The sequence below is a fragment of the Cebidichthys violaceus genome, unplaced genomic scaffold, assembly GCF_023349555.1.
Source record: "Cebidichthys violaceus isolate CVI_PGR_0920_01 unplaced genomic scaffold, fCebVio1.0.p SCAF_4, whole genome shotgun sequence".
Taxonomy (NCBI): Eukaryota; Metazoa; Chordata; class Actinopteri; order Perciformes; family Stichaeidae; genus Cebidichthys; species Cebidichthys violaceus.
In genome coordinates this window covers 4,816,937-4,829,056 of record NW_027176594.1, presented here as the reverse complement: position 1 = coordinate 4,829,056, position 12,120 = coordinate 4,816,937, and the positions used below count along the sequence as shown (strand labels likewise).

General features: G+C 41.9%; 1 protein-coding gene across 1 annotated transcript in view; it reads right to left on the bottom strand.

The window, feature by feature from the left end:
* Positions 1-382: 382 nt before the first annotated feature.
* Positions 383-12,120, bottom strand: part of znf827 (zinc finger protein 827) — a 65,696-nt gene continuing 53,958 nt past the window's right edge. Inside the window, 3 exon segments of the mRNA XM_068726620.1 lie at positions 383-4,550; positions 7,031-7,208; positions 10,792-11,001. Coding sequence (XP_068582721.1) covers positions 3,521-4,550; positions 7,031-7,208; positions 10,792-11,001 — 1,418 coding nt within the window. The 3' untranslated portion in view covers positions 383-3,520.

The window sequence follows — 12,120 nt, the reverse complement described above, 5'->3', positions numbered from 1 at the left end:
ACTGTAGATGTCAAATATTTATTAATATGCCTACTGTATATGTTTAGTTGACACATTGTAACCAGTGGCACCAGTATTTTGTCCATGCTAGAAGCTATGACACCTGCGAGATGCTACAGCTACTAGCTCACAGACAGTTGAAGTGTTTGTGTAGATCAACATGCATGCAGCAGGTTGTGGGTGTTAAGTAAGGGATCCGTTATATGCAGCACAAATATGAGAAATTATACTAAACATTTATGCATAAGAGACAATGAGCATTATTGTCACTATTCAGTGAAGAAACAAGTCAGCTAGGAAGATGACGAAAACAGTTCTGGGATGTGATGACCGTGATCTACACCGTCAGAAGAATGAGCAGAGAAAAGACAAACAACTGACGTAATATCTGATGTAAGCTTTACTTTCAAATCCTGTTACATTTAGACCTGGCAAGTTGAACATAAAATAATGCCAAACAAAGAAAACAAATACAAAACCAAAAAAGTACAAATGATCTATTTACCAGTTATCGTCACAACCCTGTACAGCCTTAACAATGGAGTAATAAAAAAAAGCTTTGTACAGCACATACCAATCTTTACCGAGTGCCAAAAGATAAGATAGCTGAGCCTTTTCTAATCATAACATACAGCCAAACTTAAAGCTAACTGATTGTAGACAGTGCAGTGGGATGCCAACTAAATGCAACCAAGGGAGTTAGTTTTAAACACAATTAAGTGCCAAAGAACTAGAGAGAGGGCAATGTCATGCACACTCTGAAGTGCTGAAAAGGTAGTCAAGCTTTAAAAAAAATAAAAAGGTCACTGTGCTGCGTACAATTGGGCAAAAATTAACAATAAGTGCTTAAGAATATTGGTTTTCAAAAGGATAGAGCCCTGTTGCCTTTTTAAACATTACACTCAAAATAGGTGGGACATAATGAAGTGCAGCCATTCATGATTAAGCTGTAATAAAAGGCAGACATTTTTAAAAAAAGTGTCAAGATCGGACACATTCTTTTTTTTTTTTCTTTTTTTTTTAATCTTTTGGACCCTGACAATTAGTTTGACTCATTCTCAGAAGTCTCAGGTGGCTTCCTTCCACCAAGTGGCACTAGAGTATAAAAGATAACGTAGATAGTACAAGGAGAGTGTGTGTGTGTGTGTGTGTGTGTGTGTGTGTGTGTGTGTGTCGGAGAGATGCTCCTTTCACTCCAGAGACAGCATGCCAGACATTGACGGAGCAAAAAGGAACAAACAAACAGTGTAAAGGGGGACAATCGAGGCATCGCTCCAGAAAAGGACGTGACGGATTCAATCCTAACATCACATCCTGCAGCGTGTTACATTTTGGTCTCGACAATTCATGTTTTCTGTCCAATCAACATTTTTCTGACATGATTAAAGTAGAAAAATAAAAAAAAATGCATGAGTAAAATAGACAAAAGGAGAAAATAAGGAAAATAAAAAACAATCCCTTTACAATAAGAGATTTTGGCTTGAAGACCACTTAAAAAAAACACAAGCGCTATAGATAATGGCTAAAGCTTTTGTTCAAAATAAAATGCTTGTACTTTGCTGCTCCGTCTCACAAAACACACTTCTTTTTGAACATTTTACGGATAAATACATATTCTCTTAATCAAAAAGTGCAGCACTGTGCAAAACTGGCTATCACAATTTAGCCTGGGACCTTTAGTTCCCAGGGAGAGCTTGACCTATACTGTCTAATTCATGCAATTTGTATTAATTTACGTTCTCCGATTTCACAGAGGCAGGCCCTTTTGCACTGCTAGAAATGCTTACATGTGAAACTGAGGGTTGATGATTGAGTCATTTCCAGCAACTACTGTCCACTTCACATTATGGTAACTCGGTGGATCTAAGTTTGCACTTTAAAAAAAAAAGGGAAAATAAAAGGTTTAAGTGCTTTTGGCTTGAAGTGTAACTATATTAAGTGCAATTAAAACTCAAAAGGTTGAAAAGAGGGGGGGGGGGGGGGCAGTACCATGTCTGCCGGCATACAGAAGCCAGTGCCATTGAAAACAATGCTGTACAAGTGAATGGCTTTGCTTCATCATTGCACCTGCAGGAGCTGTATTTTTTTATTTTTTTCCACGATGGGTTCTCTATGAATGTTAGTAGAAAATGTTTTTATTATGATGTAAAAGGCTCAGTAAAAAAAGTGAAAAAAAATGAAAGACTAAAGAAAAAGACACAGAAGGCCACCAAACACACTAACTTTCCTGTCTTTTCCAGCACAGAAGACGTAAACTGCTCACAACTTCTGCATCGCTTCTTTCTCATGTACATAAACAAAAATACATTCATTCAAGTCATTTTGGAACAGTTTTTTTCTCTTTTTTTTGTACACAAAAAATTACAAAAAGCTCCAAAAAGCACCATTGAATCGGCCTGTGGTGACCGTGGCTGTGGGTAGCTTGCGAACCCGGAGCCGGTCACCTCCACAAAACAGTTATCTCATATATCTCTTCTAAGTATAGGTGCGGGATACATAGTTCTGCATATGAAGTTGCGCCGATTTCCACCTGGTCTCAGAAATAATCGATGACTGTTTCTCATTATTTCACTATGAGTGCAAATCCATTGTCAACATTTTACATTTATATTCAAATCTAATTATTGGTAATAAATGTAGAATGTTTCTTGTCATAAGTCAGAATTTCCTTATTTACATTATCACAGCTTATCTTCTGTTTAGGGAGCTTACAAAAAAAAACTATTACAATTAGCTAGTAACTCATTTAAATGACATTTATTCTGAGACAGAGGCGATATCAGGCAGCAGCTATGCATAATATGGTTTCACCATTATACAAAAAACCAACAGAAATCAAAAAGGATGGGAAGGGGAGGGGCTACAAAACTATGTACAAGACTGATAAATAAGTAAGTGCGTGGTTTGAGGCGTTGCTTTGGAAACGTGCCTTTTATGATGAAAAGCGCTCCCGTTTCATTGGTTCTGTCCACGTTGCACCGCTAACACTTCAGGATATCTCGAATTTAGCTTCCTAATGACGTCAAAGCTAGTTGAAACACAGGCATGCTATTTCGATGCATAATAGCAATAGACATAAAATGCACTAAAATATAGCACTTGCAAGTTTTTGTTTCATCTTTTTATCTCGTCAAACGACTAAAGAAAAATATCTATAAAACTGAGATACGTTAGTTTCCTCAGATAATGCAACTGGGTCCAAGTCATTCAGACATTTCAAAACAGAAAAAAAAGGTAATAGAGAGTAGTAGTTGAAGTAGTAATAATTCAATTGATAGAACTGATAAGAAAAGCAGCTTCTTGATATAAATGCATTTTTAGCATGTACAGCCTTTTTCTCTTATAAATGTTTTTCTTTTCTTTTCTTCAATATGTTTGTCTGGTCCAGCTTATTCTGCTGGTCTGATTGGAAAAGACGTTGCCCCCACTGCAGTGGTCAAGTGTCAATTCACAACACCGTCCGAGGAGTGAGGAGAGGAGGAGAAGGAGGAGGAGGAGGAGGAGGTGGAGGAGGGCGAGGTCAAACAGTCTTGGCCCTCTCCATCAGTCCCAGGTAGGCCAGGAAGGAGTGTTTGTGGGAGGAGGGTGAGGGGGAAGAGCAGGAGGGCGATGCCGAGTTGGAGGAGAAGAGGAGAGGAGATGTGGCGGGCCGCCATCTGGAGTGGAGGTGCGAGTGGAATGTGAAGCGGCTGTTGTGGGTGAACAAGGTGGTGAGGGGGATCAGGTGCGCCCGGTCGCAGTCCCTGTACTGCTCGAACACGTGGCGGGAGGAGGGGAGGAAGAGGGAGGGGCTGCCGCTGCTCGGGCCGCCGGGGTTCCTGGTGGTGGTGGTGCTGCCGTTAGTGCCGACCAAGCAGTACAGAGGGCCAGTCGCATCCAGCGGGCGGGACTTGCCCAGCGTGAGTGACAGGGCGACGGACTGGAGCGCCTGGGACGCCGTCAGACTCATGAGAGGGCTGTTACTCCCACTCCCTCCGCTGCTCCCCCCTCCTCTGCTAAACAGGAAGTTCTCCCGGCTCTTTCGCAATGAAGAGACCCCCGGTGACGTTCCCTGGAGTGGCAGCTCCTCCTCTCCCGCCTCCTCGTCCTCCTCCACTTCTTCTCCTCCTCCTCCCAAGCCTCCGTCCAGACCCCCCGCTCCTCCGCTCTGGTGTTTCTTGAGGTGGCGGCTGAAGACGAAGGGGTGTGTGGTGGTGAAAGGGCACTCTTGGCAGCCGAAAGTCTGGCGCGGCGCGTGCTTCAGCTTCTTGTGCAGGTTGAGGTTGTCCTTGCGCTTGCAGCTATAAGAGCAGCGGTCGCAGTGGAAGGGCCGCTCGCCCGTGTGCACGCGCACATGCTCGATCAGCTTGTTGGCCGTCTTGGACAAGTAGCCACACTGCTCACACTTGTAGTGGTTGCCCAGGCGGTGCCCGCGCATGTGGGCCTCCAATGAGGCCTGGTCCGGCCACAGTCCCTGGCAGATGCGGCAGCGGTACTCCATCTTACAGTGCGTCTTAAGGTGGCACTCCATGGCCGCTGGACGATTGGTGGAGTAGATGCAGAAAGGGCACCTGGGCAATGCAACAAAAGGGGAAGTAGGGAGGGAGGACACGACACACAAAAGCAAAAGGACAGTTGAAGGGGGAGTGTGTACATTCAAAAACCACATAACACACCTTGAAATTTAATAACACAAAAATGATGAAGAGGAGAAGGACAGGTAAAGGAAAAAGTGTGCATCATGTAGAGTTCTGTGTGCGCATGGTGGTATGTGTGGCAGTTTAATGGTGGGAGAATTGAGGTGATCAGGTATATGTGTGTGTGGAGGTGGAGGAGGAGGAGGAGGGAGGGGGGGGGGGGGGGGGGGGGGGGGGGGGGGGGGGGTGACAGGCTGGAGAAAAGGTTGGAGCAGTAGGACATGAAGGGAAATGAAGGAATGGAGTGGCACTTACATTTAAATAGCACCTTTCATCTGCTCTGGGCCCCAAAGCGCTTCACAAACCCTGCAGAACAGAATCACCTCAGAAAAACCTCGAAATGGTCAAGGCCCTCTCTCCCTTTCTACACACTCCTACATATATATAGAAACACTTCACATTGCTCAAGTGTATACACGTGTACACACTAGTCTAGATACAAATCTGGATGTCGGAGGTCAGAAAATGTGGGCAATGGGAGTTTATCTGAAACCCTTTCGCCGCTTCGTGTCCAATAAGTAATTCTACACCTGTTTGGTTAAATCCTGCCTGCATTTGAAAGTAAACATTAATGTGGTTTACCGAAATTAAGAGATGTGTAAACCTTGAAGAGCTGAAAATACAATCCACGTGCGGATATAAACAGTACAGCAAAGAAGTTTCAATTTAAATATAAATATCATTCCTTCAATCTCTTTTCTTTCTCCGTTGAATAAAAAGGCTCTATAATATCCACAACCTACTTCTTTCCCTTTTGAATGATAGCTCAAAAGAAATCACTCTGGCTTCGAAAAACATTAACACCAGACAGAAGAAACATTTAAAACCGTTATAACTCCTTTACATGGATTCACTCACACACTACAGCTAGCAGCAAATACTCAAGTTAGGGACTAAAGATGCTCTGTGGACATCTTTGAGTTATGAAGGGGCTTCTTGTATTTGTGATCTGTTCAAATAGAAGTCAATGCAACTGTGTTGGCAGCTTCCTAGTTTATATTTAGTGAAATGATACCATTTCCAGACATTTAGCAATGTTTAAAACATCCCATCTCCACTGATGGCTGCACAGAAGGAAAAAAAAAGATATAGAACACAGATCTTTGTTTATGACAAGATGAGGCGATAATCATAATGATTCTCAATGATTCTGTACATGCACAGACTGGAGTTATGAGAACTCAAAAACAAAAAAATGGCTTGCGTTACTTGAAATGGATCTTTAAAATAATAAAAAAAATGTTCTATTTACTGCATTGTTCCTAAATATGAAGACAAAAAAATCATGTGTTTATTACCACAAATGCTGTTAACCGCTACCCTACAACTGAATGTGTGTGAAAGTACATTATTGTGATTGGCCTGAACTCAAACACGACCATCGTCAGTGTGTGGTGTGGATGGTGAGATCAACAGATGGGCTTTACGGTGGCTCGACAGGCCTGTTATGGGACATAAACGTGTTACAGTACAACAAAGGCTCCTGTGGGACTGGAGTATGGAGATGGGGAGGGAAGCATGGAAGAGGACTGGAGCTACATACAAAGTATATTTGTATATGTAGGGGTTGGGATACAAACTACACTGAGATAGATTTACACGTTGTATTTGAAAGCTTTGTTTTAGGGTCATTTTTTGACCTGTGTCTTGTGTCAACGTCTACACTGTGATGTTACAAATGTACGTGATATGACTTGGGGTGTGCCCAGATATTTTAATATATTTTTTTCATACATTAGAAGTGTCTGTATGGTAGGTTTCTAAAATGCAGATTTCCTCAGATGTTTTTCTCTGGCACAGCCGTTAGCTGTGGGCAGTGGAACAACAGACCCTGAGGGGAAGCCTATTTCCATCTCCTTCCCATTCTCCCTTCTGTTCACAGCAGCCACTGCAGACCAGAGACCACTGTCTAATAAGTTACACTTGCCAAGAGAGGCGGTCGAGCAAAACTACAGCTTGTATCATTTAATTTGCTGGCTGCAAATAATGGACATTAAAGAGAGGTTAACTGATAGAGGACACATGGCCACAGAAATCTTCAAATAGGCCGCAAATTTTCAGCAGCATGGCTTTTACAATCTGCTCTAATTTATGATAACATCAGCCAGCCGATCTTTTTGTATCCTTTGTTTTACATGCATCATTTTATAGATGTAAAATGAGTTACATATTGCATGTAAAATAACTGAAACCATTGTGAGATGCCTGAAACTTTAGTCTGTTGCCATAACTTGCACACCCCCTTAACGTTGGTCTATGTGTGTGTAGAGTGTAGTGAATTGACGAGGGGAGGAGTGACGGAGGGGGGAGGACGGGCGGAGTTAGGAACCTCTGTCTGTACTTGCTTTCCTTACTTGAGCCCTCCGGAGGGGACGGTGTGGCACTTCTTGTGCTCCAGCAGCTGCTCGGGCGTCTTGAGGAACTTGTGGCAGACGTCGCACTCAAACATTCGCGTGATGAGGTGGATCTGAAGGTGCCGTTCGTACATGCTACGCGTCTTGCACACAAAATTGCAGAAGACACATTCGAAGCCTGTAGAGAAGGAGAGAGAAGAGGGTTAGTCGAGACTGAATCGGTTTTAATGGTTAGATGATTATGTGCTCTTCAGACTCGGCGTGACTGAGATCTCAGAGTGTATCTATAGAAAACGGGAACAAAGGGAGTTCAGATTCAGGGAAAAGTCAGGTCCAACAATGACCTCTCACAGAAATAGAGTATATAAGCAGCGATGCAGCGAAGGTTGAGATATCTTGACTTTGAGCTCCAAATAACAACAGATTCCACAGTTCTCATAACACAACCTGTATGACCATCCTGCCTGATAAATGCTGACATACAAAATTTGCAACGGTGTGGAGTTTGAAAGATATCTAGATACCAGGTGACATCATCTGGGTGTTTAGAAAGCTTTGCCATAGGCAATAGAAGTCATAATGCAATTTTGTTTTGCTTTTATTCTTTTTAAAAACAAACTATACTATGGCTTTATAGGGAATTCTTTTTCACATACTAAACTATGACTTTTATTTACAAACTACAATTACTTTTTTAATGACGCACTATATTATGACTTTTTACGTCTTTTTATGACACACTATACTTTGACTTTTTTTAATGACTTATTAAAGATATACTATACTATGTGGCTTTTAAAAAAAGACAGAGTATACTATGACTTTTAATGACTTACTCTACTATGACTATTAACAAGGACTTTTTGGGGTCTTTTTTAACTTTCTAATGACTTTTTTTGCTCCAATAAGTCTCTTCAGTTGATCCAGAATGCTGCAGCACCTGTACTGACAAGAGCTAAGAAAAGAGATCACATTATTCCCGTATTAGCTTCTCTGCTCAGACTCCCTTTAAAACCCAGAATGCAGAATCCAGAATTTAACATCCTTATCGTTACTTACAAAGCCCTAAATGGTCATGCATTATTAAGGAGCGTATAGTAACTTATTACCCCGCTAGAACACTGCGCTCCCAGAATAAAGGGATAGGCTCCGGCTTGCCTTGGAACAGCCCTTAGTTCTGCTGCTGTAGGCTGAGACTGCCAGGGGACTTCCTATGACACAATGAGCTCCTCTCTCCTCCTCTCCATCTGTATATATTCATGTCCCATGAATGCATGCTACTAACTTGGCTTCTTCCCCGGAGTCTTTGTGCTCTCTTGTCTCACAGGTTTCCATGGATCGGGGTACACCTGGATCGTGGTTGTGCCCGCTACCGTGGCCCTGCTTGACACCCACTGCTACTATAATTAATCATAATATTATTATATCCATTGCTGCTTTTATTATAATCATTCAATTATATATACCGTTACCTTGCTCTCTCTCTCTCTTTACCTCTTGCTCCCTCTGCTTAAGGGGGTACTTTTTTCCTCCCACTGTCACCATAGTGCTTGCTCATGGGGGGAACGATCTGGACTGGCTTTATAAGTCGCTCAGGGGTCCCTGCGGCCGATCGACCCGGTCACGGCTGTTTTCTGTCCTGGCCCCACAATGGTGGAATGAACTCGCCACTGACGTCAGGACAGCGGAGTCGCTGCCCATCTTTCGGCACAGGCTGAAAACTACCCTGAGCCTTCCACTCAGCACTTATTGTATTTATATTAGTTTGTTGCACTTATTGTAGTCATATTAGTTTGTTTCTGCACTGTACTTTTGCTCTGGTTCATGCTCTTAGATGCTTGTTTAAAAAAGGAGATGCATTTATGACTTCCTATACCTATGTTGAATACACTTCTTGTAAGTCGCTTTGGATAAAAGCGTCTGCTAAATGACTGTAATGTAATGTCATAAGAAAAGTGTCTCCAGATGAATTCTGTTCTGACTTGACGCTGTATAAAATTAATTGAATTGAATTAAAATGTCATATAGTACGTCATCAAAATGTCTTACAAAAGCAAAAGACCATCATTTCATTTAGATCAAAATTACTTTGTCAGTTCTGGAACAATAAAAAGCTGCTCTATCATGTGGACAGTTGTCCTATGTCTCCTGTGTTTTGTTTTGAATTCCACACGCAAACTGAATAAAGGGCAAACATGTTGGTGGATTAAGGCTTTGAAACACAGATACAACTGTACCAGTATGTTGGTGTAAATGATGTAAAGAAACAAAAACTCAGTTGTGTCAGTGTTGAGACTATTGGCAAGTGAGTGATTATATGATGTCATAAACAGTCAGAAAGTATGTTGTAAAGACGTTTTTGAAAAGGTCATCGTGTAGTATGTCATTAAAAAAGTTGTACTATAGAATGTTGAAAAATATATAAAAAAGTCAGTTTAGCATGTTGGAAAAAAAGTCATGAAAAAGCCCTAATTAAGTATATAATAGTATGTCGAAAACTTAAAAAGTCATATAGTGTATGAAAAAAGTAATAAAAAGTCATACTATGTCAAAAAAGTTATTAAAAAAACAACAACTATAAAAGGTAAGAAAAAATTAAAAGAAGTCATGAAAACTCATAATATGCCGAAAAAAGTAAAAAAAAAAACATAGTATATAGTATGTCCATAACAGATATATGTATATCATGTTAAAAAAGCGATGAAAAGTCATGGTATAGTATGTTCTAAAACTAATACGTCATAGTAGGGTATGATGAAAAAAGCTATAAAAAGTCAGTATAGTACGTAGAAAAAACGTTTGTATAAAAACGTTTGTCATATAAAGTCATTTGATAAAAATAGGGATTACTAGCAGGATTATAATTTCAAAATGTATTTAAATGAAATATCTATATACTACGCAGGTGTACACACATTACAACCCTTCAGAACAAGTCTCACCACACGTTCATGCAAGCTTCAGCCGATCCGTGGGGGATTTGCAATGTAACACTATGCTGGAGTAATGGCTACCTGAGCTGAGAATGCTCTTTCTCTCTGTGTGTGTGTGTGTGTTGTAATCAGAGCTTCTCTTTGCTTTGTTTACATATCCGGGCCGGATGCACGAGCATGTGAGTCTCTCTGTTGTGTCCCACTGGCTCGCTAATGGCCGCCGCTCTGCACTGCGCTCCTACGGCAGTTACAGTTGATAAGGCAATCCTCATCAGTCGTTGAAGCGTAGCGGATGTATTTCAGAATGACGAAAGTACTTGTGAATGACGTCTTCTTGACGTCCATATCTGGTCTGTCACTCAGTGCTAGTGGCTTTCTGACCAAAGAGCAAGTGTTAGGTCTCAGTACTGCTCCAAACGATGATGGTAATTCTACTTTAGTTCATCTTGATGGCTTGAAAAGGCCCCGAAATCGTATTTTCTCAATCAGCTTCTTACTATGAAAGATTGGGGCTCTACATAAAAACACACAATTTCTGCCAAAGTTAGTATAGTTTGGTTATTTCATACAAGAGATTTCTGTATTTCTTTTTTTTTCTGTGAGCCACTAACTGGTTTAAGGGAAGGCGGGAAAATGCATTTTAATATTTCTTTTATTAGAAATTGATGACAGTTGGTGGGTTGTTTGGTCACTGTCAATCAATGTTAAACTTGTCATAAATAATGTTTGTTTTTTTCAATTTCATTGTTGCCTTGTCAGTCATGAATATATATTTATAATGTCGTTGAGAAGTGTATCTGGTAAAAAATATTTCCCACAATTCCTTACCTTTGTCAGACTTGTCCTCAGTTCCTGATCCCGAGTGGCTTCCAGAGCTGGACTGGCTTCCTGCGGAGGAGGGCAGGGCCAGCAGGCCCCTGAGTTCTTCGTTACCGTGGGTGAGGTCTCCGCCCTCCGAGCTGTTGAGCGAGTCGCTGAGGGCCGAGAGCGAAGAGGAGGTGCTCTTGGTCTCGCTGAGGGGACTTCTTGAGCTCAGACCTGGACACAAGACGACAGAGTAAAACCTATTTATCATTTTAATATAAAAATGTTACCAGCTCCAGCTGAAACTCATGCGATAGATATTAACTGAAACCCTGCAAAAATTGTGGGGTGTCCTTTATGCTGAAAGATCAGTTTTAAGTACCCCATCGTTCTGTATATACACACGAACACGCGCACACGCACACACGGAATACAAACACGCAGCCTCGGTAGCCCTCTGCTCTGACTGAGGCCCTGCTGCCAGTCAAATCAAGATGCAGTGTGCTTTTATTGATCTCCTTCTCCAAGTCTGCAATTCACTGGGAAGAGCGAGGGAATTAGAAGGGGGAGGGGGGGCAAGAGGGAGGTAAGGGTGAGTAGCGTGGGTCATGGCCGAAGGAGCTAAGATGGCGGGAGCATCTCAGGGCACAGCTCAACAAAGGGCATTCACTCAGACGGGAGTGAAAGGAGGGAGAAAAGGCTGCACAGATCCTGAAATGGTTGACCTATCTTTCCAACGCAGGCAGACACACGCGTCTAAAACATACAAGAATATCCGCATAGAGTTCAAAATACAAGGAATTGTCAGAGAAGATATGATTAATTGCTTTCAATCAAATCTAAATAAACCAGGGTCATTCAGAGCCCAGTCTTAGCAGCATTTTGAATACAGTATTGAATCAGCTTGAGGGGCTTTTATCTTCTCTGCTGCAGTATTTAACATATACTTGCCTTTTCTTACAATAGCCAAAAGGCTAATGCCACAGAACATGAGCAAAAAAGGAAATAAATGCGCTTCTTTGAGCCAGTGGGCCTCAACCTTGAAACCCACCTTTACGGGAAACAAATATTCCATTTTCTCTTTTACTGAATAGCTTTGTCCGCGATCGCCCGGTAACGTTCACGGAACGGAAATAAAGAGGCAAAGCATGTCTATCCGTCAGTGTATCCAGGGTAGAGATCAAGTAACACCGTCACATGATTCACTACCTTGCCCCCTACAGTTAAGGGCACCCAACCAACCCTTTCCCCATGCAGAGTCCAGTCTTCACAGGGGGTCAGCTTGAACTATGACACCTGCTGAGCTCAGCCATCTCCTGCCTGGGCGTGTCTACACAGTCGACCAGATAACTA